This window comes from Dama dama, chromosome 22, assembly GCF_033118175.1.
Source record: "Dama dama isolate Ldn47 chromosome 22, ASM3311817v1, whole genome shotgun sequence".
NCBI classification, from domain to species: Eukaryota; Metazoa; Chordata; class Mammalia; order Artiodactyla; family Cervidae; genus Dama; species Dama dama.
In genome coordinates this window covers 44879991-44902370 of record NC_083702.1, presented here as the reverse complement: position 1 = coordinate 44902370, position 22380 = coordinate 44879991, and the positions used below count along the sequence as shown (strand labels likewise).

At 45.4% G+C, this 22380-nt stretch overlaps 1 protein-coding gene and 1 non-coding gene across 6 annotated transcripts; one reads left to right on the top strand and one right to left on the bottom strand.

Moving 5' to 3' along the window:
• Positions 1-204: 204 nt before the first annotated feature.
• On the bottom strand, positions 205-15673 carry LOC133043929 (apolipoprotein L3-like). 5 transcript variants are annotated; one of them, XM_061125365.1, is made up of 6 exons: positions 15558-15673; positions 12309-12432; positions 11711-11809; positions 7847-7954; positions 5932-6052; positions 205-3262 (listed from the first exon to the last, which is right to left on the bottom strand). In XM_061125365.1, the coding sequence occupies exons 4-6, from the start codon at positions 7875-7877 to the stop codon at positions 2392-2394; spliced, it is 1023 nt and encodes a 340-aa protein (XP_060981348.1). In that variant the 5' UTR covers positions 7878-7954; positions 11711-11809; positions 12309-12432; positions 15558-15673; the 3' UTR covers positions 205-2391. The 5 variants fall into 5 exon arrangements, with proteins under 5 accessions (XP_060981348.1, XP_060981349.1, XP_060981350.1 ...); XM_061125366.1 differs by having other exon boundaries at positions 12344-12432; XM_061125367.1 differs by having other exon boundaries at positions 12348-12432.
• Positions 10623-10729, top strand: LOC133044133 (U6 spliceosomal RNA). The gene has a single exon (XR_009689876.1). It is a non-coding gene; the product is annotated as a U6 spliceosomal RNA (small nuclear RNA).
• Positions 15674-22380: the final 6707 nt, after the last annotated feature.

Here is a 22380-nt window from a genome sequence, read left to right as displayed (position 1 = left end):
CCCAAGTCAGATGACACGGGCTCGCCCGGGCGTCCCACGGGCCCTGCAGGGCTCCAGGGTCTGAGGGAAATGATTGGATGGGAGCCCAGCAGGAGGTGCTATGGAGGACGCGCTCCCTGAGAACCTTGGAGACAGGCTCACGGGGAAGGAAGTCAGGCATCCGGAGCCCAGGTGAACCCATCAGTCAACGCAAGGAGGCCACAGTAAATCAGCTCATATTTACTGAACCAGATTCTAGACAACACAAAGTGAAGAGAAGCAGAGCAACCTGAAATATCTTATTCAGCCTCACCCCCAGCTGGAGAAGAAAGCGAGGGTCAGAGAGTCGTGTCTGTTGGCCCCAGGCTGTTTCATCTCCTCACACACCGCAAAGTTCCTTGGCCTGTTTCTGCCTCCTTGTTTCATCCTTCTTTCTTCTTTCTTTCTTTTGATTCAACCTCTGTTCCTACTCTACACTTGGACTTTCATGGAGACGTCCCTGATCTCTCAGTCACTCTGGACCCAAGAGCACCTGGCAACGTGTCACCTGTTCCCCCCACTGTGCTGTCACCAGTGCTGTCACCAACGTCAGCATCATCCTTGTCATCAGAGTCACTGCCTGAGGATCCACACGGACAATGCTCCATGCAGACACACGGATGGCCACAGGGACATGGAACATTCCCAACATCACTAATCATTAGAGAAACGTAAGTCACCCTACAGTAAGTTATCCCCCTACAGCATCAGAGGGGCCATCATCTATATCTACAATGCTCTGAGGCCGTGGAGAAAAGGGAACCCTCCTCCACTGTTGGTGGGAATGTAAATTGGTGCAGCCACCATAGAAGACTACATGGAGTTTTCTTAAACAACTAAAAATAGAGCTACCGTATGATTTAGCAATCCCGCTTCTGGGCATATATCTAGAAAAAATTAAAGCTCTAATTTGAAAAGATATATGTACCCTGATGTTCACAGCAGTACTATTCATAACGGCCAAGACATTATATTAACCTAAATGTCTGTTGACAGATTAATGAGTAAAGCAAATGTGGTACATGTAGACATACCATGGAATACTACTCAGCCTTAAAGAATAATGAAATAATATTATCTGTAACAATATGTATAGATCTAGAGATTACTATTCTGAGTGAAGTAAGTCAGACAAAAACAAATATGTGATATGAACTTATATGTGGAATCCAGAAAATAATACAAGTGAACAAATGAATAGAAACAGACTCATAGACACAGAAAAAGGAAATTTTTACCAAAGCTTTGGGGGGACAGATAAATTAGGAGATGGGATTAACAGATACACACCAGATAAACAAGGGCTTGCCTACTGTAATAGCATAGGAACAGTATTCAATATCTTGTAATGAACTATAATAAGCTATAATGGAAATGAATAAAAAAAAAATATAGATATACACATGCTCAGATGTTCTGTCATGTCTGACTCTTTGCAACCTCATGGACTGTAGCAGGCCAGGCTCCACTGTCTATGGGATTTCCCAGACAAGAATATTGAAGTGGGGTGTCATTTCCTCCTCCAGGGAATCTTCCCTACCCAGGAATGAAACCTGTGTCTCCTGCTTAGCAGACACATTCTTTACCACCTGCAAAGCCCAGATAAATACATAGATACCTGTATGATTGAATCACTTTGCTGTATACCTGAAATTAATAGAATACTGTAAATCAATTATCCTTCAATACAACAAACAAACAAAAGAAGTCACTGCCTTATTAAGATACATCAGCTAGGGCCACAGGTGAGTTGATGTGGAGGAGATGTCCAGAGACCACCAGCAGGGGAAGACTCTTCTTGCTGGGACATCACAGCCTGGGGATGGTGATAGAGGAGCCCCTATTCCTTCTGGATCCCAACAATCCTAACTCTCTGACTTTATCCCATTTTCACCCCGTTTGTATACCGGGCCTTTTATTGCTAGTTCACCTGACTCTCCCTTTATTCTGCCTCCAGGGTCATCTTTAGTCCAAAGGAAGTGGTTTCTGATGGGAGGGGAGTTTGGGGGAAAATGGATGCATGTGTGTGTATGGCTGAGTCGCTTTGCAGTTCACCTGAAACTATCACGACATTGTTAATCGGCTATACTCTAACACAAAGTAAAATGTTCTTAGTATGAAAAAAAAGTCGCTTCTCCCCGCCTCTCATTCTCTGGTGCCCCCTCCTCCCTTAATCCAGGCTCCAGGCCCCTTCCTTCCCTCTCCTCATCCATCACCTACATCCATCCCTGCACTGCTGTGCTCAACCACAGAAATGCCAAATTCCTAACACCCGGCTTCATTAATGTGGTCTCCCTCTCTTTCCCTCTAACAAAGTACCTCTGCATGTTAGCCCCTCACATGTCCCTGGACCCTGCACTGCTCTGGGGATGGCTAAATCAGGTCCTCCTGCAGATTCTCATAGATCTGGGTGAGCTCCTCCAACTTCCTCTCCAACTCCCACGCCCGCTGCCTCAGGCTATCAGCTGCTACTGTCTTGGCACCATAGTGCAAGTGCTTTGACTCCTTCACCAGGAAGCCCACATCCACCAGAAGGAAGACCCCTGCAGTGGCCAAGCCCGCAATCCGGGCTCCTTTGGTTATTGTTAAAGCTGTGGCTTTGAAACCCCCCTCTATGTGCTGGATGGCTGGGACTGAGATCCTCGCAGGGCTCATGTAGATGTTTGCACTGGGTGCAGACTCAGGGTTGACATTGCCTGTCTCCATGGCATGGATGTTCATTTCAATGCATTGCACAGCTTTTGTGACTTTCTCTCTTGTGTCAACAATGTGGGGGTTGCCCTTGAGTACCTCTAGGAGAACCTTCCATTTCTTGACGACACTTGACATCATGTGACTGGCTTCGGTTTCTGCTGATGACCTCTTCACATGTTCGATGATAGTGGTGGACACACTGGTCACAGCCGCTGCTGCTCCAAACCCTATCCCAGTGGCCAAGAGCACCACACTGGCCCCCGCTGTCACGGGTGCCAGAGCCAGGCCAACAATGGTCAGAATACTAGACACAGCACCGGTGCTGTGGGCCACCACGTTGGAGATGGTACATCCCTTATGCACCTTGTCAACCTTGTCTGCGAGCTCGTGGAACTTGCCTATGAACTCCTCCAGCTGCCGTTTCACCCGAGGAAACTTAATCAGAAACCTCCTCCTGTCCAGCTGCTCTTTGGTGAGTCTTTCCTGGTCCTCCTCAACCAAGGCTCTGTTCAATTCCTTCAGATATTTGTGTAGTTCCTTGGCATCTTTCCTGTAATAATGAAGGTCAAGGGATTAGAAAGGCAGTTTGCTTGTCTGTAAAATTGGCTCCATAATATCTATTCCGCATAAATACAGATATGTTACAATCAATTAGAAAAGAATTTTATAAATGTAAATTTTTCTCTTTCAATATTAAACACGTTTCATACTTTATAGATGCTCCATCATGACATAGCTAAACTTGGAATAGGTAAACAAAAGTCACCTTAGGATACTGGCAACTTAAGAGAGGTATTTGAGAGAAATCCCAGGTGGTCCAGAGGTTACAACTCTGAACTCCCACTGCTGGGCTTGACTCAATCCCTGGTTGGGGAATGAGGATCCCACAGGTCATATGGCTTAGCCAGAGAAAAGGTATGTGGTAAAGACATCTCACAGGTGGGTCAACAGCATCACTTTGAAATAGTCTTTGGAGTGGGAACTCCACAGATACACAAAGACACATAGCACTGGAGGAGAAAACCTTCATTCAAGGGCCTTGGTGTGTAGTGAGAAGTCTCCCTGTTCTTTGCCCTTGGCAACTGGGAAGTGATCCCTAAGCCCCTAGAATTCCAGCTGATAGGCATGTCCTTGCCTGCCTGGGCCTTTGGCCACCGGTCAGTTGGACAAGGTGACGAGTGGCCCAAGGCCTGTGGGTCTCATGGTGTCAGTTCTGCCATCTGGTAGAGCTGGACACCAGGGCACGAGTCTGACCTCCAGGAGGGGCTGGAGATGACAGGTCAGGGTAATCTGGCTTTTAAGCAAGGTGAGTGTCCCTAATGGGCAGTACTCTGTGCATCTTGTCACACACCGAATCCAGGTCAGTACGTGTCCTGAGGACAATGGAATCTTCGTCTGTGAAATCTGCCCAGATTCTGCCCTCTGACTGGTGGGCACTTTTCTCCTTCTCTGTAGTAAACTGTAGCTGGGATCATGAAGCTTTCAGTGATTCCTGTCCACTCTATAGGGAATTCTTGAACCTGAGAGTTGTTTTGGGGATCCCCTAAATTTGCCACTGAAGTCAAAGTAAGGCCAGTCCTGGGCACTGTGCCCTTACGCTTTGCAGATTGGCTGTCTCTATGACTTAGAATTTTTTAAACCCCAAAAGTCAGAGCTAGAAGGCAGCTTATAATCATTTGGTCTGCCATCTGCTGTCTCCTAAGCATTGTGCCCTTGACCTTCTCGGTAGAAGGTCACAGGGGTCTACCCACTGCCCCAGCTGACAAGGGAAACAGGAGATGTGCTATGAGCCCTGGTTTCCCTTGGACTCTCCAGCTCACCTCACTGACTCCTGACCCATGACCCAGCACCCTCAACCACTCAGGGGTCCCCAGCTTAACTCACAGTTTACCTGGCGACAACTTCACCTGCCTGCAGCCCAAGGCCGTGTGCAACTTTGTGGAACCTCTAAAGATACAATGGACTTGAGGAAATATCCTTCCGAATGCCTGAGCCTGAGGAGACCGGCACTTGCACAGCTGGTGGAGGAAGCATTTCCTCTTGTTTGGGGATGTGTGAGGCTCCTCAGAATCCCTCAAATGACACACAGTCGCAGCCACTCATTGTGACTCTGGAGGGCTCACTGAGCCACTCGGGCTCCCCACTATCAGGGGGACTCCACGTAGATTAGAAGAGGATCCCAGATTGAGTGATAACCAAGTCCAAGGCAGGGTGTGCAGACACGGTCACCCAGGGCCCTCTAGCCCAGCATGAGGGGATCCCATCAGAGAGGGAAGAAATGTTACCCCCTCTACTAAGAGGACCTCCGCGAGGGTCACAGCCACTTTGGTTCTGTGTTCTTAAGGCCCACTCTCCTCACTCTAGTCCCGGTCCTGCTGCCCAAGCCTACCTCATAGTCCTCCAACCTGGACCCTCTGCTTCACCCTGATCCCTGGGTCTGACCCTGGTCCAGGCCTCCCTGGTCCTTTGGACAAGATGATTACTCTTGGTTTCCCACCTCTGACCCTGCAGTTCCCTCTGAGGCCATCACTATAATCCATCAGACTGAATTGCTATTCCCATTGGACACAGGACAGATCTGATATTCAAAGTCTTAAGCCCTGTAAGTCTCAGTAGTTGGGCCGGGCTAGATGCAGGATACCACCAGCTCCTCCAGCTCCTCTCTAGCCTCTCTGCCTTATGGGCAAGCAGGACCCTGCAGAGTTGGTACAGTTCCTAACATGGGGAACAGAAAGACTGTAGGCAGAAGCCAGGGATACAGATGACAGTGTCAGGGTTTTCTAACTTGTCCCAAAGGACATTCTGCTTGGTTCTCATCACCAGAAAGAAGATCCTTGGGCCCTGTCTCTTTCCAATAAGTTTTTCAAGTGTTAAAATTGACTGATTCCTTACTGTGTCATTATGGGAAGCACTTTACATGCATGATCTCAGTGTCCTCACAATAAAAATGAAAAGATGAAGAAACTAAAGCAGACAGTAGTTCAGTAACTTGTCCAAGGTCACATAACCTGCGCCTTCCTTGCAGGTTTCAGCTCTTCTCAACCCAAGATCATTCACTGTCAGCAAATGACATGGAGGAAACATTCCTGATGGGATCTTGAGAAGGAACATCCTAGACCCCAACAATCGGGTCCTCCCTGGAGGAGGTGTGCCTGCCAGGAGAAGCTAGCCTGGTGCCGGGGACATGGGTGACCATCCTGGTGCACCTGGGCAGGTTACCTGGACAAAGTGGCCTCAGTCTTAATTCTCTCCAGGAATTCATTCAGCAGGTGGAGCAGTTCCTTTCTGCCCAGTATGTCCCAGAGACATTCAACGACCTCCTCAAAAAAGATCTCAATATCTAGATGAAAGAAAAGGGAATCAGATTAGAAGAATTTGTGGTGGAACATAAACATTATGAGTATAAAGTAGTTAAAATTCATCTTGCTAAGCAGCAGTCACCTGTGGTGCTCTTGGTGAGGTCACCTAGGGATATGGATGGACTGTCCCCCCACCCCCCAGTTTGTATTGAAGAGTTAATCCCCGGGTGACCTTTTTGAAATAAGGCTTGTAAGGAGGTTAGGTGAAATGAGGTCCTATGTGGGATTCCCAGGTAAACTGATGTCATAGGTGTATTCCCAGGGTGTTCTAGTGGGAAAGTACCTGCCCACCAATGCGGGAGATATAAGAGATGCAGGTTTGATCCCTGAGCCAGGAAGATCCCTTGAAAGAGGGCATGACAAGCCACTCCAATATTCTTGTTTGGAGAATCCCATGGATAGAGAGGCTGCCAGGCTGCCGTCCATGTGGTTGCAAAGAGTTGGACATGACTGAACAACTGAACAGACACACACAAAGAGAAGAAAGAGCAAGTGTGATCTGTTAGTTACCACTTCCAGAATAGACTGGCAGCACCCTATAAATGAATGCTTTCATGTTTGGGCAGTGAAGCAATTGAATACTCATGTAAAATGGGGTAAAGAATGTAATGATTATAAATAGCCGGAGATCATTGCAGGGTAAGACTACTCCCCAATGAATTATCAAAATCCTTGTGTGATTTCAGAGATCTGGAGGTTATGAAATTGCAGCTAAGATATTGGTGGCCAGGCTATATATGTGTGTGGGCTGGGACTTGATATAAAATGTGTTTCTTGGTAAACCCACAGAAAGAGGCATTCTTCTTATTTCACAGAAGAGGAACATGAAACTCAGACAGGAGTATGGACAGCCGAAGGCCACAGAGCCGAAAGCTCTGAGGTTGAAGCCAAGGTCAAGTGTCAGACATTTCTTGGACATGACTTTGAATCCTCCTTACATTGAAAACTCCTGTGATTTGTTCATTCTACTCTATAGCACACAATGTGGGTTCTTTGCAACTCAGTTTTGGTGATGAGCATGCAGTAGCGTATATAGAAGTAGAAATATAATGTTGTAGACACAAAACTTAGAAAACATTACAAACTCATGTTACCTAATTTTAAAAAAGACTTTTGGACCACACGCCATTGAGTATAACTACTATGTGAGAGGATTCCTGCTTCTGACCACAGACTCTAGGATGGGCAGGGGAGGGGATCAAACAGGTGGAGGAGGGGTGGAGCCAGATGTGATCCCTACCACCCCTCCCCTGCAAGTAGGAAGCAGCAAAGTCCAGACTAGGATTCAGTGCAGGGCCCACTGACCCTTGCAGAGCAGCTGGGCAGGTGGCTGGGCAAGAGCCAGAGGAAACAGCTTCTGTGGTGACGCCCCAGGGTCTAGGAGTAGCAGGAGGTTTAAGCCAAGGCAGAGAGCAAGAGAACCTCCAGTGATGCTGGAGGCCCTTCTCTCCCAGGCCTGCCTGGCCTCGGGGCCTCCCGTCTGCTGTCCATGCTCCACATGTGCTCTCCTGGCTTCTGTTCTGAATCACTTGCTGGGTGCTGGGAGAGGCAGGAAATCAGCACCTTGGTCATGGATCCTGAGCAGAGGGCCGGGAAGGAGTCTGTGGGGGGGCTCCGGGATGAGGGGAATCTCCTGGTCTCTCTTGGAAGCTCAAGGATGCTTATCCATCCTCTTCATGATTCTTGATTCCTCTGGACTTTAACTCAGCCTGGAAACACCACCCTCAATTCTGGGTCACAGGTAGGAACCTTCCAGATAAGAGGCAGCTGACTACCTGAGCAGTGTCCGAAGTTTTCTGAGCTCATGTTGGCAGCAGGGGCTCTCAGAGACCTCCCATCAGCTCCTTGTCTGCGTCAGGCTGGAAGGAAGTGTGACCTCACCCCTGGGGAAGAGAAATAGACTGTGAGCTCCATTGTGAGGGTGCAGTGGCTTCAGGGAGCAGTGAGGGCCAAGTTCTCTGGTGGGTGCTGCCCAGTCAGCCACCAGATCCTCCAGGGACTTAGCCCAGTGTGGTTCTCTGTCTCCTGTGCTGTGCTGGATGACAGTTCAGCAAAGTCATTCACCTCTTACAGCCCCTTCCAAGCCAAGTCAGAGTCCTGCTCTCCTGTTGGGGCAAAAGGAGAAGATACTCAGACAGGAGACAGCCATCTGTGAAGTTATAGGAACAATCAAACCAGAGGCTAGAAGAACAGATAGGAGGTGATACTCTGGAAATGATGTGAGGTTGGGACACCTGTGTTTTCAAATGGGTAATGACTAATATTAATGATAATATTGATCCAGTGTCTTTGACATGCTGGCTCCTGAAAGTCATGTAAACTTAGCTCAGTCCAAGTTTTCACGCTGGTGCCAGAGTTTGGACTGGAACCCGGGTCTTACTGATGCAAATCACACATTTGTGATGACTATGCTCTACTGCCTATAATATACAAAAATATTTATTTGTGGATATATGTTAATTGGTAAATGACTCTTTTCATTCCAAAATGATGAGCTCCCTGTGCTCAAGTCTCTCCTTGATAAAGTTCCTGGTGATACAGCTCCCACAGCCCAGGTCCTCCTTGCTTCTGCAAGAGCCTTTTTTCCCAAAAGGGCCTGGAGTCCCACCAGCCCTGCCCCAATTCCTGTCTCCCTGCTCTGAGTGGCTGAGAACACCTGCAGGTTTTCTTTCCTCCTTGCTTTCCCCTTCTGAATATTGGACTTGATGTAGTTTCTAATCCTTTATGTAAATAATAGTGCAAAGAATATTCACCTTGTATAAAACTTCAACTACATCTGAGACTGTATCCTTAAGCTATATCTAGAAGCAGAATTAAGATCAGATGGCATCTGCACCTAACAAATTTCCATACCTAGAGCCAAATGCTATGCAAAGAACCTGTAGCAATTTATGTTCACACTTATAATATATGAGGGTGTTCATCCTTTCAGATATACGCATTCTTAGTGGTCTTTCTTCTAAAAAAAGATCATATCTTTATCATTAAATAATTTATTTTGGTTCTGCATGTGATTAACTTGCAATGGGAGATGAGGAAGGAAAGCAAGTGTTGATGATGTGTAGCTACGATTTTTAAGAAAGCAAAAGAGCATCTGTCAACTATTCCTCCTGAGACTTGACTGAAATGATGGTAAAGGTATATATTGGTATAGTGCCATCTACTGATAAGAGTGTGTGGTTTCTGTAGTGTAGTGGTTACCATCTTCACCTAACACTCAAAAGGTCTCTGGTTCAAAATCGAGTGGAAACAGCCTCACTTGGGCTTTCCGTGTGGCTCAGTGGGTAAAGAATCCACCTGTAATTCAGGAGATGTGGGTTTGATCCCTGGGTTGGGAAGATTCCCTGGAGAAGGGAACAGCTACCCACTCCAGTATTCTGGACTGGAGAGTTCCATGTACTATGTAATTCAAGGGATCACAAAGAGTCAGACATGACTGAGCAACTTTCACTTTCACTGATAAGAGCAACTTGTGTTTGTAATTGTTGCTCTGTATTGGTATCGGCTCTGAAACTTTACCAATGGTACCTCATATATTTTTCCATTAGCTTTTGAGATGTGTACCATTGTATCCTCATTTACAAATAAGGAAGCTGACACATAGATGTTACCTGACTTACCTAAGTTCAGAAGTCTTGCCCTTGGTACCCTGGTTCCACCCCACTCACTGGGTCAAGAACCCATAGCCTGCCTCTCCTCCCTCTGCTGTTAATAAAAACAAGCATGGGAGCAATAGGAGACCAGAGTCTTTAACAAATATTTGAAGACTCACTGGATGGAGAAGTGATAGCTGAATAAAGAGGAGTTCAGTAGAGGGAGAGAAACAGGGAGCATGTTCACAGGAGAGAAGAATGGTCTGCTGGGCAGAGCCCCAGAGAGGGAGCAAGATGAGTGGGAGGCCAAGGGAAAAGCAGGGGACAAGCTCACAACCCCACATCCCATCCCATATTCACAGCAGCCTTCACTCTTCACCAGACATTTAGAAGGTTACTTGAGAATGAGATGCAGGAAAAAACATAGATTACGTGTTTGTTTAACTATGGAGGAAGGTAAAGGATACCCATGAGAGAGATAGACGTGGGATCCAGGAATCAGGAACATCAACCCAGTGGGAAGGGAATCCAAGGATCCCAGCTGGGTGTGCAGCAGACCTAGAGAGAAACCAGTCCAGAATGGGGTAAGAAGTCCAGAGTCTGTGGGGACAGGGGACTCGGTATCACATGATGCACAGTTGGAAAGAAATGGAGGAAATGTTGAAGAGAAACAGTGCAAGGGGTCAAGATGAAGCCAGTTAGAAACATCAGGAAAAACTAAAGCACAGGGGGAGAAGGGGATGACAGAGGATGAGATGGTTGGATGGCATCACCAACTCAATGGATATGAGTTTGGGTAGGCTCCGGGAGTTGGTGATGGACAGGGATTCCTGGTGTGCTGCAGTTCATGGGGTCGCAAAGAGTCGGACACGACTGAGTGACTAATCAGAACTGAATGGAACAGCTGAGAAGCATGTGCAGCTATGTGGTACAAGTTAGCTCTTAAAAAATGTATTAAATGCTCACTTTGGCAGCACATATACTAAAATTGGAATGATACAGAGAAGATTAGCATGGCCCCTGCACAAGGATGACATGCAAATTCATGAAGTATTCCATATTTTTATACCAATACAGTATACTAACGCATATATATGGACCTTAGAAAGATGATAACGACAACCCTATATGCAAGACAGAAAAAGAGACACAGATGTACAGAACAGACTTTTGAACTGTGTCGGAGAAGGCGACGGTGGGATGATCTGAGAGAATAGCATTGAAACATGTACATAATCAAGCGTGAAACAGATCACCAGGCCAGGTTGGATGCATGAGACAAGTGCTCAGGGCTGGTGCACTGGGATGAGCCAGAGGGTTGGGATAGGGAGGGAGGTGGGAGGGGGCTCAGGATGGGGACACATGTAAATCCATGGCTGATTCATATCAATGTATGGCAAAAACCACTACAATATTGTAAAGTAATTAGCCCCCAACTAATAAAAATAAATGAAAAAAAAAGTATTAAATTATCACAAAAAATGTAAACGCCTTTGTTTGATTTTTTAAAAAATCTAAAGTAAAAATATCTATGTCCGAGTCCTTTGGAGACTGTTTTAAAACTGAAGTTATATTAATATATATAATATGATATAACTTACAGATATATAATATAGTGATTCCAAAATCTTAGTTTTATTTTATTTATAGTCATTATAAAATAACCTTTATCTTTTAAAATGAAACAGAGTATTTAAATATGTGAAATAAATGTACTTGTTAATTTAAAAATCAAAATACATGCCTAGAACTTGGGAGCCGAAACACTGAAGGGAGGAGGAGGATTAATATCTCAGTTTACAAAGCTGGGAATCAAGAAATAGTAGGTCCAGTGGAGAGCATAGGAAACAAAGATGTAAATAAAGTGCTTACAATACAAAGCTTCCTAACAGAGGATATGCAATTAGTGGAATAACAATATAAGGAGAAGAAGGGGACAGGTATAATAGAAAGTTTAAAAATAAATGAAAGCTTTATTTTTTCCTAATAAGAAGTAAATAAATACTATCAAATTTAAGTCAAGAACAAGCAAAATACAACACCTACTACTTATTAGTGATTGTGGTTGATGACTTCCCACTTTGCACCAGGCACCTTCCCAGTTGCTTGGTATGAATTCATTTCCTTTTAGTTCTCACAATGATCCTATAAGAAAGGAAACTGATGCTCTGAGAGATTAAGTAACTTGCTGAAGACACACAGCTAGTCAAGAGCCAGAATCCAAATCCAGGTTCCTGTCTCCTGTGCACACATTCTCACACTATTCCACCTCCCAATGTAGTAAAATCATTTAAAGAGATCAATTAGCTATCTAAAGAAGAAGCTTTTCCTTGGGAAGGAATGAGCAGAACCCTGTGTACAAATTGATCTATTTAACCATATGCACTTAGGACTGGATTGTTTTAACTCTAAGACAGCAGAAGTCACTTTATTGTAGTCAGTAACCCACAAGAATGGGGAGGTTTCTAGTGACACCACCTTGAAGATGATGGAGGCAGTTGAATTAAATGCCAAGAAGAAATGTGTGACTCCTGCTGTGACAATTGTCAGTGTAGGAGACATGTTTGTATTGGGGAAACCTAGTTCTCTAGAAAAGTAGGCATGAAAACAGAGCTAAACCAGAATAATGAGAGTGAACTGTGACCTTCAACAGATATTGTCCAGTAGCATCTTGCCTACCCACATGTGCGCCCTTGGGCTTCCGTCCCCTCAAAGGAAGGAAGACCCCTTTCAAGGGAGATGAATTCCATAGACTGGCATCTCTGCTCCTGCAAAGACAAGGATGCTCTTGAAGATGATTGGAGAAGTAGTCATAAGGGGGCATCCACATATAATAATAATAATAATAATAAAAGATAATGATTGCTATGAATATGTTTCATTGAGACAGGCTGAGTCTGTGGAAGGTCATGAGTTCATAATAAAATTCAAATGAGAGGACTTTAGAAAAGTGTGGCCCAAAAGAGAGACATAAAGGTTAAAAAGAATGCTAGTGATTATGCAGGGGACGCAAGATGAAAGAGATATAGGATCGATCTCTGGGCAGGGAGGATCCCATGGAGGAAGAAACGGTTGCCCACTCCAGGACTCTTGCTGGGAAACCCATGGAGAGAGGACCTGGGAGGGCTGCATCCATGAGGCTGTGAAGAGCTGGTCACATCTGAGCGGGTGCCTTTCTTTTGTTTCTATGGTGCAAAGAAGAGTGAATGTGATGGAAATATTCTGTGTTAATTGAATTTAATAATAAGAGGAATCTTGAAGTCTATGGGTATATTCGTCTCTGTTTATTTACACGAATGTTTATAAAGGATTGAGAAAGAAAGAACCCCTGACGTCCCGAGGCTGGCCTGGTGTCACAACAGGGCGATGCTCTTCTCCTGTTGGATGTAAAGGCTCTCACAGAACTCCAGCCTCACACAGGGTCACCCTGAGAGCAGGAGTGAGGAGACAGCAGACACCCATCACTGCGCCCTCACCCACACCTCGCCCCCTCCCTTGGCTGAAAAGCATGACTGCTCCTTCTTTACCCATTACAGCTTTATCCTCGCTCTGGTCTCCCCTCTCCATTGATGGAGTTACTGAGACCCCATGGTAATGCTGCCCCATATTCTCTGCAGCACCCAATCTAGAGCAACCCCATTTCCTTAGAGCTCCCCCCAAACCCCCTTACCTAAGCTCCACTCCTAGAATCTTTCCTTCTACACCCTCCTCTGCGATGCCCACAGCTCCCCCTCAGGAAGAGTGACCACCAGCTTGTGTTTAGGGGATGTGCCTGGTGGTGAAGGCTGGAGGCAGTGTCATGTGGATGGGAGAGAATTCACAAGGGCAGGCCCTCCTTCAAGAGGATGGGAGAGGAGAGCTGGCTGGCCCCCTGCCTCCTTCTCTGCCCTGAAGCTGCAGGACCCCAGGAGCCAGGCCAGCCTATTGAAATCATGAAACATGAGAAGAGAGTCAAGTCAGAAAGAGGAGGCAGGCTCGGGCAGAAGGGCCGGCTCCTGGATGACGACAGACAATTGTAAATGCATTGAACACTGGACTCATCTTCTGTCCTTCTCTCCCATTCCTGGCCTGGTCCTGATCCTTGTCTGGGGCCTCACATGGGTGTAGATGCTGATAGTGCTTCCTCTGCTAGATTCCTGTCCAGGGCGTCCTCCTCTGTTAGTTCTGATCGGTCCCTTTCTGGAAAGGCTGTTGGTGGGAGAGGGGAGGACCCCGGAGAAGCCTGTCCCTGCCCAGCTGCATGGCCAGTCATGCATCCCTCCCCTCTTCATGGGCAAACAGATTCTCCCCAACCATCTCCCTCATGTGCCTGCAGCCATGCTCCCTGGGAAGGGAAAGGGGCGTTAAGAAAGTCCCTAGCCTAGCACCCAGACCCTCCTGACTACCCCAGCTCCTGTCTTCCTCACACTCTCTGTCTCCACAGGGCCTACTGCAGGAGACTAATGCCTCACTTGGCACAGGCTGCCCCTCCCCATGAAATGTGTTTCCCCACTGGCCTCACTATGTGACGGGTTACTTTTCCCTGGAGGCCCAGTTCCTAGCCTCCCTCTGCCAGCTCCAGTTCCTCTCCAGATCCTCTTGAAGGTCACTCTTTCCTGGTCATGTTTCCTTTTTGCTCAGTTCCTCCAGGTCTGAGAACCCTACCCACATCATCAGGGGCCCTGTCTGTTCTCTGCTGCTCCTCCTGTCCAGGACCTCTGGGCACCCTCCACCCGCCTGGGCACAGCCTGGCCAAAATATGAGGGGTGGACCCCTTCTGGGGACAGGAAACCAGCAGCTTCTTGATGACACAGCACAACCCCACTTCCCCTGTTAAAGTTAGAAAGGGGAAGGAGGGTAGAAGGGGGACAAAGAGGAAGAGAATGGAGAAGAAACTAAAGATCTTAAGCAATCGATCATTCAAAAAGATCCAAATGTAAACCAGAGAGAAAAAACTGAAAGTACTGAAACTCAGGAGTGGCCACAGGACTGGAAAAGGTCAGTTTTCATCCAATCAGGCAGAAAGGCAATGCCAAAGAATGCTCAAACTACTGCACAGTTGCACTCATCTCACATGCTAGCAAAGTAATGTTCAAAATTCTCTAAGCCAGGCTTCAACAGTACGTGAACCATGAACCCCCAGATGTTCAAGCTTGATTTAGAAAAGGCTGTTATACTGATGTCTGCAGAGTTTGCCTTTTTATCTTAATATTGCCACACCGGGATTACATGTGGACCTTGTGCAATGAGCCCTTTTCACTTCTTCCAGCAGGGCCATCTTCCCCACACAGGACCACCCATCACCGACATCCTGAACAGAGGGCTCTTCAAACACAGGAAGCCAACACCCTTCGACTCCCCACTTGGTGTCCTGTCCCTCTCCAGGCCGCAGTGTCCCCCGGCACCTGGCAGTGAGCTTGGCATTCAAAGGCACGTTTTTTTCAACAAACCTTGATTCCTTGTATCTGAAAAAAATCCCCTTTTTCCCATCAGCCCCAGCCTAGCTCCCTGGGGAAAGCATCAAGGTGACCAGGTTATAGGAGGGGAAGCTCTGACTCCCTTGTCCTCCTCCACCCTGTCTACTTCCTTTAATTTCCTAAATGGCTGAGTACCCGGAACATACACCTTCCTTCTGGGGGTTGCTGCTCATGTCTCAGGGGTCCACGTCCTGAGCTGAGCCCACCTGAATGGGTGCCGCCCTCCCTCTGCTCTCTTTAGGGGCCCTCGGCTGGGAGGAAGCCCTCAGACACGCCTGCCCCACATCCAGGCTCTGCCCCTGCTTCACCTGCCTCCTCGGCCATGACCTCACCTCTCTGAGCTTCCATTTTCTTCTTCTGTCAGTTAGTGACAACCATCCTTTTCTCAGACAATCGTCCTGAGGATAGGAAGATGAAATGGGCGGGGTCTTACCCACCTGCTTACTCAGGAACCTTCCTCTCTCCGAGTGTGAACAAGATCCAGTTGTTCACATCTGTGCAGATGCAGCCGCCAGCTCTGCGTCTCTGCAATGACCACATACATCCTCTGAGCCCAGATATACTCTGGGAAGCAAAAGTGAAAGCAAAACCCTTATTTCTGAGTGACTCAAGTCAAACAAACACCCTGCCCACCAGGCCCCACCCTGGGCTATTCCCACCCAACTGCTCACCCTAGAGAAACAAGTCCAGTCTTGACATTCCACTTCCGTCTTGACACAGTCCACCCTGCCTCAGGCTCCTTGAAGGAAGACCTGCCACCAATACACCATAGTCCCTTGGCAAATCACTCCTCCATATTTCCATCTTCTCCCCCACCCAACCCCACACTCACCAGCCTGCCTGCCTCATTCACCTTCGTGCCACCAGCATGTGGTACAGTCCCAGAACACACCAGTTGGTCAGTGCCTACTGGTCATACTCTGCTGCTGAGGGCTGTGCTCATGTGGCTTCTAAGATTCTCTCACACACATTCTTCTGCCAGGGACACCTGCTGCATCCAACCAGGAGAAATGCTTTCTGCAAAGTCCAAATCTGGCATCGCTTCCTCTGAGAAGCCTTCCGTGACCTCGCCTGTAGAATCCACTCTTTCCTGTTCTGCTCCCATGGTACCTGGAAGTGGGGCCTAAGGCACCCCTCAGCCACTCTGTCCATGTCCTTCCCCCCATCCCTTTTGATCAGATCCCTCTAGACTTAGCCCTGCTGGCAGGGACGGAACTAGTGCCTTTAGTCCACATGAGGAGGGCCGGCCTTGGTGGTCACTGCCATTCGGTGGATGCAGAAGTTCGTGGGAAGTGCTGAAAGCACGCTGCCCTTTTCTACCTACCTTGGCTTATCTCCACCTGACAATAGATTTTTTTCTCTCCAAATGGAAGACTTTTATCAGAAAACCAGTGTCCTGGCAACTCAGAGACGTCTACAAGAGAGAGCTGGCCCTGTCCCCTGTTTGGTTCCTGAGCAAAGAGCCTCTGAGGACAGAGAGGTCAGTGTGTGCCAGGCGCTGTGCTCACACCATTCACGCCTTTCTTGTTGAACTCTCACACCAGCTCTAGGAGTCCTGGTTCTGTTTCACAGATGAAGAAATGGAGAATCAAGTTCCCACAGTCTGAGAGTCCTGCAGCTGGACTGCTGGTGAACTTCTCGGGTTGCCTCAGGCAGAAGTGACTGCAGTGGACCTGGATGGCCCATGGAGGCCTGCCTGCCCTTCCCCCAGGGTTGCTTCACCCCAGGAAGTGTCCCTGGGCCATTATGGTCCCCACCATCCAGGACTGAGGGAGGGACAGAAGATTATTCCATGAGGACAGCCAACCATAATTTGGTCTTAAAGCCAACTGTTATGTATCTCTTGTGTTTTGTAGGTAAGGGAGCTGAGAGGAGGGGAGATGTGGCTTCTTTGTTCCAGCGACTCAGGGACGTGTGTTTGGTGGTAGAGTGTCAGCAGCTCACATCGTGCCAACGTTCACTTGACACCCTGTTCCCAGGGCTCAGGGCCCAGGCCAGGACAGACGCCCCAGAGCCCAGACACAGAGTCTTGGTCCTTTATTGGACTGGAACCTGGTGGTCTGGAGTTGACGATGAGAAAGTGAAAGAAGGAAAGAGGCTTATATTCCCTGGGTTATGCAGTCGGTTTTCACATTCCAGGGAATCAGCCAGAAATAAATAAATAAATAAATAAATAAATAAATAAATAAATAAATAAATAAATAAATAAATAAATAAATATATATATATATATATATATATATAGAGAGAGAGAGAGAGAGAGAGAGAAACAAAGACAGACATGGGGATCCAAGCTTTGATGGAGCAAAGGTGTTTTAATCAACAGGTGTGGGCATATATACTGTCCTATAAGGTAGTTATTCTCAGCAAAGATAAAGATTAAAATTCCAGACTTACAAAACATAAGGCAATCAATATTAAAGAGAGAGAGTTGTAAACAATCACTTTTACCATATGGTTCATAAGGAGGAAGAGGATACTTATCACCATGTTGAAAAACTAACAAAGGAGATGCTTGGATTCCTCAGTCCCAGGAAAGGCTTGCCTTTCCTCTTAACTCCTGAATATTCAGGAATTAGTAAGGAACAGAGGATTCCTGACAGATCCAAAACAGCACACAGGAAGCCTCCTGTTAAATGCTTCCTGACAATTCCCCTTATTTTATTATATTTGTAAAAAAAAAAATAAATGTCCTGACCAATTGAGTGTGGTAGGCACCCCACTACAACACTCTTGCCTGGAAAATCCCATGGATAGAGGAGCCTGGTAGACTGCAGTCCATGGGGTCCTGAAGAGTCGGACATGACTGAGCGACTTCACATTCACTTTTCACTTTCATGCATTGGAGAAGGAAATGGCAACCCACTCCAGTGTTCTTACCTGGAGAATCCCAGAGATGGCAGAACCTGGTGGGCTGTTGTCTATGGGGTCGCACAGAGTTGGACACAACAGAAGCGACTTAGCAGCAGCAGCAGCAGCAGTATTAAGCAACCTTATAGAAAGGCGACAATAAACAACAAATGTAATTATCAACACAATCACCAAAGTTACAGTTCCAGACCTGATGCTGTGGGTAATACTTTAAAACCATCTTCGTGGGTCTAGCCCGGATAATTTGTTCAGCTAAAGTTTCCAAAGTAGTGGAAGAGGCAGACATTTAGAAAAACTTTTAAAGATTTTCTTTTGCACTAATTGTACATTCAGAGAGGCATTATCATGTAAATGAAATTTGATTTGTTCCCAGTTGTAGGCACTATGATTGAATTGAACAGGAGGAACACAAAATTGACAATTAATACAAGATACAGAACGTAAAGTCTTATTAAATTGTAAATTTTTTATGGCTGTAACAAAAGGAAGCGGGACACAGGCCTGTATAAAATACAACTGATTATAGCAAAATAAATAGTTACTATGACTATGACTGGTCCCTGCAAAATGTCCGGTCTAAGTTCCAAGTTTTTCGGTGCTGGTAGCAAGTTTCCACATGTCCCATTGTTCAGGCCCAATTTGTTTATCGAGGACGATTCAAGGAGGAGGAGTGGATGCTATTCCACCCTCAAGCCAGCCAAGAAGTCCTTTGTCATGGTAATGTTTCATTAGTAACCTTTTACGTAATGTTTTTTGTTTTTTCCCTAACTCTTTCCCTAAAGTTTCCGTAGTGTAAACATGGTTCACAGACAAAGGGCAGCAATGTCTGAAAGTCTTTTTTTGGAGGAAAGACGAAAGCCCAAGTTTGTCAGCTAACGTTTATGCATAATTTTGCTGGGCCCATGCACAGTGGAAGGACTTCATAGCCTAAAGAAATGTTAATTACTTTTCCCTCCTCCCCAGGGTGTGAGGATTCCAGGGAGGGGGCATATGGGTGGAGTCATTGGTTGATATGATCGGTCTTTTCTCCATCCATTTTATGACCTATAATAAAGGGGGATTGGGTAAGTAAGCCCAGTTAAGTTTGGAAGGCACAGGCTAGCGGGCTGAGCATTGCCAGGAAAATGTATTCAGGACTCAAGGCATTTCCTGTTGAGAGACCAAATTTTTAGCTTGATTAGTAAGGGTTTTTATCTCTCCCCAAGAGGGGAGGTCATAGGGTTGATGCCGCCAAGGGCGGCGCTTTTTGGAGATCTTTACAGTCGCCATGGCCCATATTGGAATTTTTTTCCTCCTGGGATTCTTCCAGTTTTGTCTCCATTTTGAACGTCAGGGGCCCACTTGGCTCAAATCTTTTGAGAGGAAGCCATGTGAGTTCGTTGCATCCATCTGGGGAAATACAAGCATATCCTTTTTTCCTGTAAGATTAGTTTCTCAGATTTCCATTGTTTCATTAACCCATCTTGGTACCAAATGGGCAGAGGAAGAGAAGTGTCCTTCAGTTCCTCGAAATGCATTTCTGTTCTTGTCAAGATATCTCCTTGTGGCAAGTTTAAAAAATTTAAAACAAATAAAGCTGTATTAACAGTAGTTATAGGTTCAGAAAATATCTTATTTTGGAATCTAGTAAAGTCTGCTCTAGATAAGGAAGACAGTCGTGTTCCTGTGTATTCCCCCTTTTTAAATTTTTTACTTGTAACTTTAGTGTGTGATGTGCTCATTCGACTATGCCTTGTGCCTGTGGATTATAAGGAATACCTGTAATATGTTTAATAGAAAAAGATTGTATGTGTAACATAAATGGGAGAAGTGTGGTTTTTAATAACAGATTGTAGTTTGAAAAAGAGTTGTTGAATAATAGGTTGATTGGAGTTTATGGTGGAAGTTTTTATATTTTTTAATATAAAAACTGAATATGTAGAGTCAGAGACTATATTAATGGTGTGAGGATGTAGGCATATAACTTGAATAAGAGAATATAATTCATTTTGTTGAGCAGAATGGAATTTAGTGTAAAAGACTTTATATTCTTTAAGAGACCAGAATGAAGCTCTGGTGTTTTTAGTCCCATCTATATGAAAGAAATGCAAGAAATAATAAATTTAGTGTTTTTGAAGAAATTTCACAGCTTACCAGAAGGATAATGAAATGAAATTTCTCCAAAGTATTCTAGAAAAGCTAATTGGAAATCGGTAGAAGTTTGTAATGTGTTTTCAAATTGAGATTTATTTGTAATAGTTTTATTAAAGTATAAAGGAGATAGAGAAAGCTTCTGACATAGGCATCAGAAGGGGGCAGAAAGAGTATTTTCCTGCTAGTTTTCAGCTGGATATTATATAGTCATTAGCAGTCTGTTAATGAAAAGAAAGGAATGTCTTAAAATTTAGAATGGCACCAGGCCCCTCATTCATAAGATGTATTTTGGGATAATCTTGGTACCAGATGACTTGTCCCAGGCCATAAAAAGATTGACATGAATCTTGAAGAAAGGCAGATTACCATACAAATAGTTTTGTTTACATAGATTAGGGGAACAGTATCTAAGTATAACATACTGGTTTGTCAAGTAGGTTCTGAGCCATTACACGGAACTGACTTAAAGACAGAGTCTGGGGTAAATGTATAGCATATTAACATAACTTAAGACAAACATTTCCATAAGAAAAATGTACTGGTTAACTCAGGGTTTAAGAATAGTTAACTTTAAGTGAAACCAGGTGTCATTATGGCAACACAGTATTTTAAGAGAAACCTCCTTTTAAATTTGTATAGAGAAGGAAAAAAAAATATCAGTTTGTTTCCTCCTGCCGCTTAAGAGAGATAAAAATGTCTGACACTTGCAGCCTATTTTTTCCATTTGGAGACACCTGGCCTTCCTGCCTGTTAAGTCAAACTAGATCCTCCAAGTGAAAGACCGAAGGTTTGTGGGGGCAGGGGCCCAAAAAGTCCGGTAGGTATTTTAGAGGGGACTGCTTGAGAGTAAAGGAGAAAGTCATTTAGGGCTGTTATATCGACGGCAGCACTGTTGGATGTTGAGGGTTTGAGGGAAAAGATGGAATTTGTCCCTGGTTTTTGTTGAAGAGGACCTGGGGGGGGGTCTCCTGATTGGAATTTTCCAGAATAGGTTTTCCTTTAATGTCAAACTTAGGTTTACACTCTTTGGCCCAATGCATTTCTCTACAGCAGCAAGGGCAGATTTTTGGAAGTTTTTCTTCTTCTTCTTCTTCTTCTTTTTTTTTTTTTTTAGCTTTCTTAGGGCAGTTCCTTTTTAAATGCTTCTTATCTCCACATGTAAAGCATCCTTTATTTTCCTTTTCCTAAGGCAGCAACCATTGTTTCAGCTAGCATTTGCATTTTTGAATCTCTGATCCTATATTGTGAGAAGCCTTCAAATAATCAGAAATCGTCTCAGTCTCATGAATTGGGGCTACAGCCTTTTGACATTTCTGATTTGTATTTTCATAAAGAAGTAATTTTTCTAGTTGCCTTTTAGGTTTGTTTGTTTTTTTTTTCTCCCCGCATAATTATTCAGTAGGTCTTAAGTAACGTAGAAATAGTGAGGGGGCTTTGAGCCAATTGACCCTTGTCTTGGTACTTAACGGCCTCAATAGGCCCTCTGGGATCACTCCGTCCAAATCTGCCACGTGTACTAGAGTCCCTGTTTGGGCACCACTTATTGGTCCTCCATTGGACGGGAACCTGGGAGTCTGGAGTCGACGATGAGAAAGTGAAAGAAGGATAATATTCTCTGGGTTAAGCAGCCGGCTTCCACGTTCTAGGGAGTCAGACAGAAAAAAAAAAAAAAAAAAAAAAAAAATATATATATATATATATATATATATATATATATATAGAGAGAGAGAGAGAGAGAGAGAGAGAGAGAGAGTAAGAAAGACACAGGGACCCAAGCTCTGACGGAGCAAAGGTGTTTTAATCAACATGGTGTGAGCATATACACTGTCTTACAAGGTAGTTATTCTCAGCAAAGATAAAGATTAAAATTCCAGACTTATAAAACATAAGGTTATCCATATTAAAGAGAAAGAGTTGTAAACAATCACTTTTACCATATGGTTCATAAGAAAGAAGAGGGGACTTATCATCGTGTTGAAAAACTAACAAAAGAGATGCATGGATTCCTCAGCCCTGGGAAAGGCTTGCCTTTCCCCTTAACTCCTGAATATTCAGGAATTAGTAAGGAACAGAGGATTCCTGACAGATCCCAAACAGCACACAGGAAGCCTCCTGTTAGATGCTTCCTGACAACAGCGGAGTCAAGGGGCACACGGGCAGCTGCCCTGCCCCGTGACCAGCACAAGTCCGCTCCTGACCTTACTGGAGCTGCCGGGACTCAAGGATGCCTCTTTTCCAGAGCTTGGGGTCTTCTGG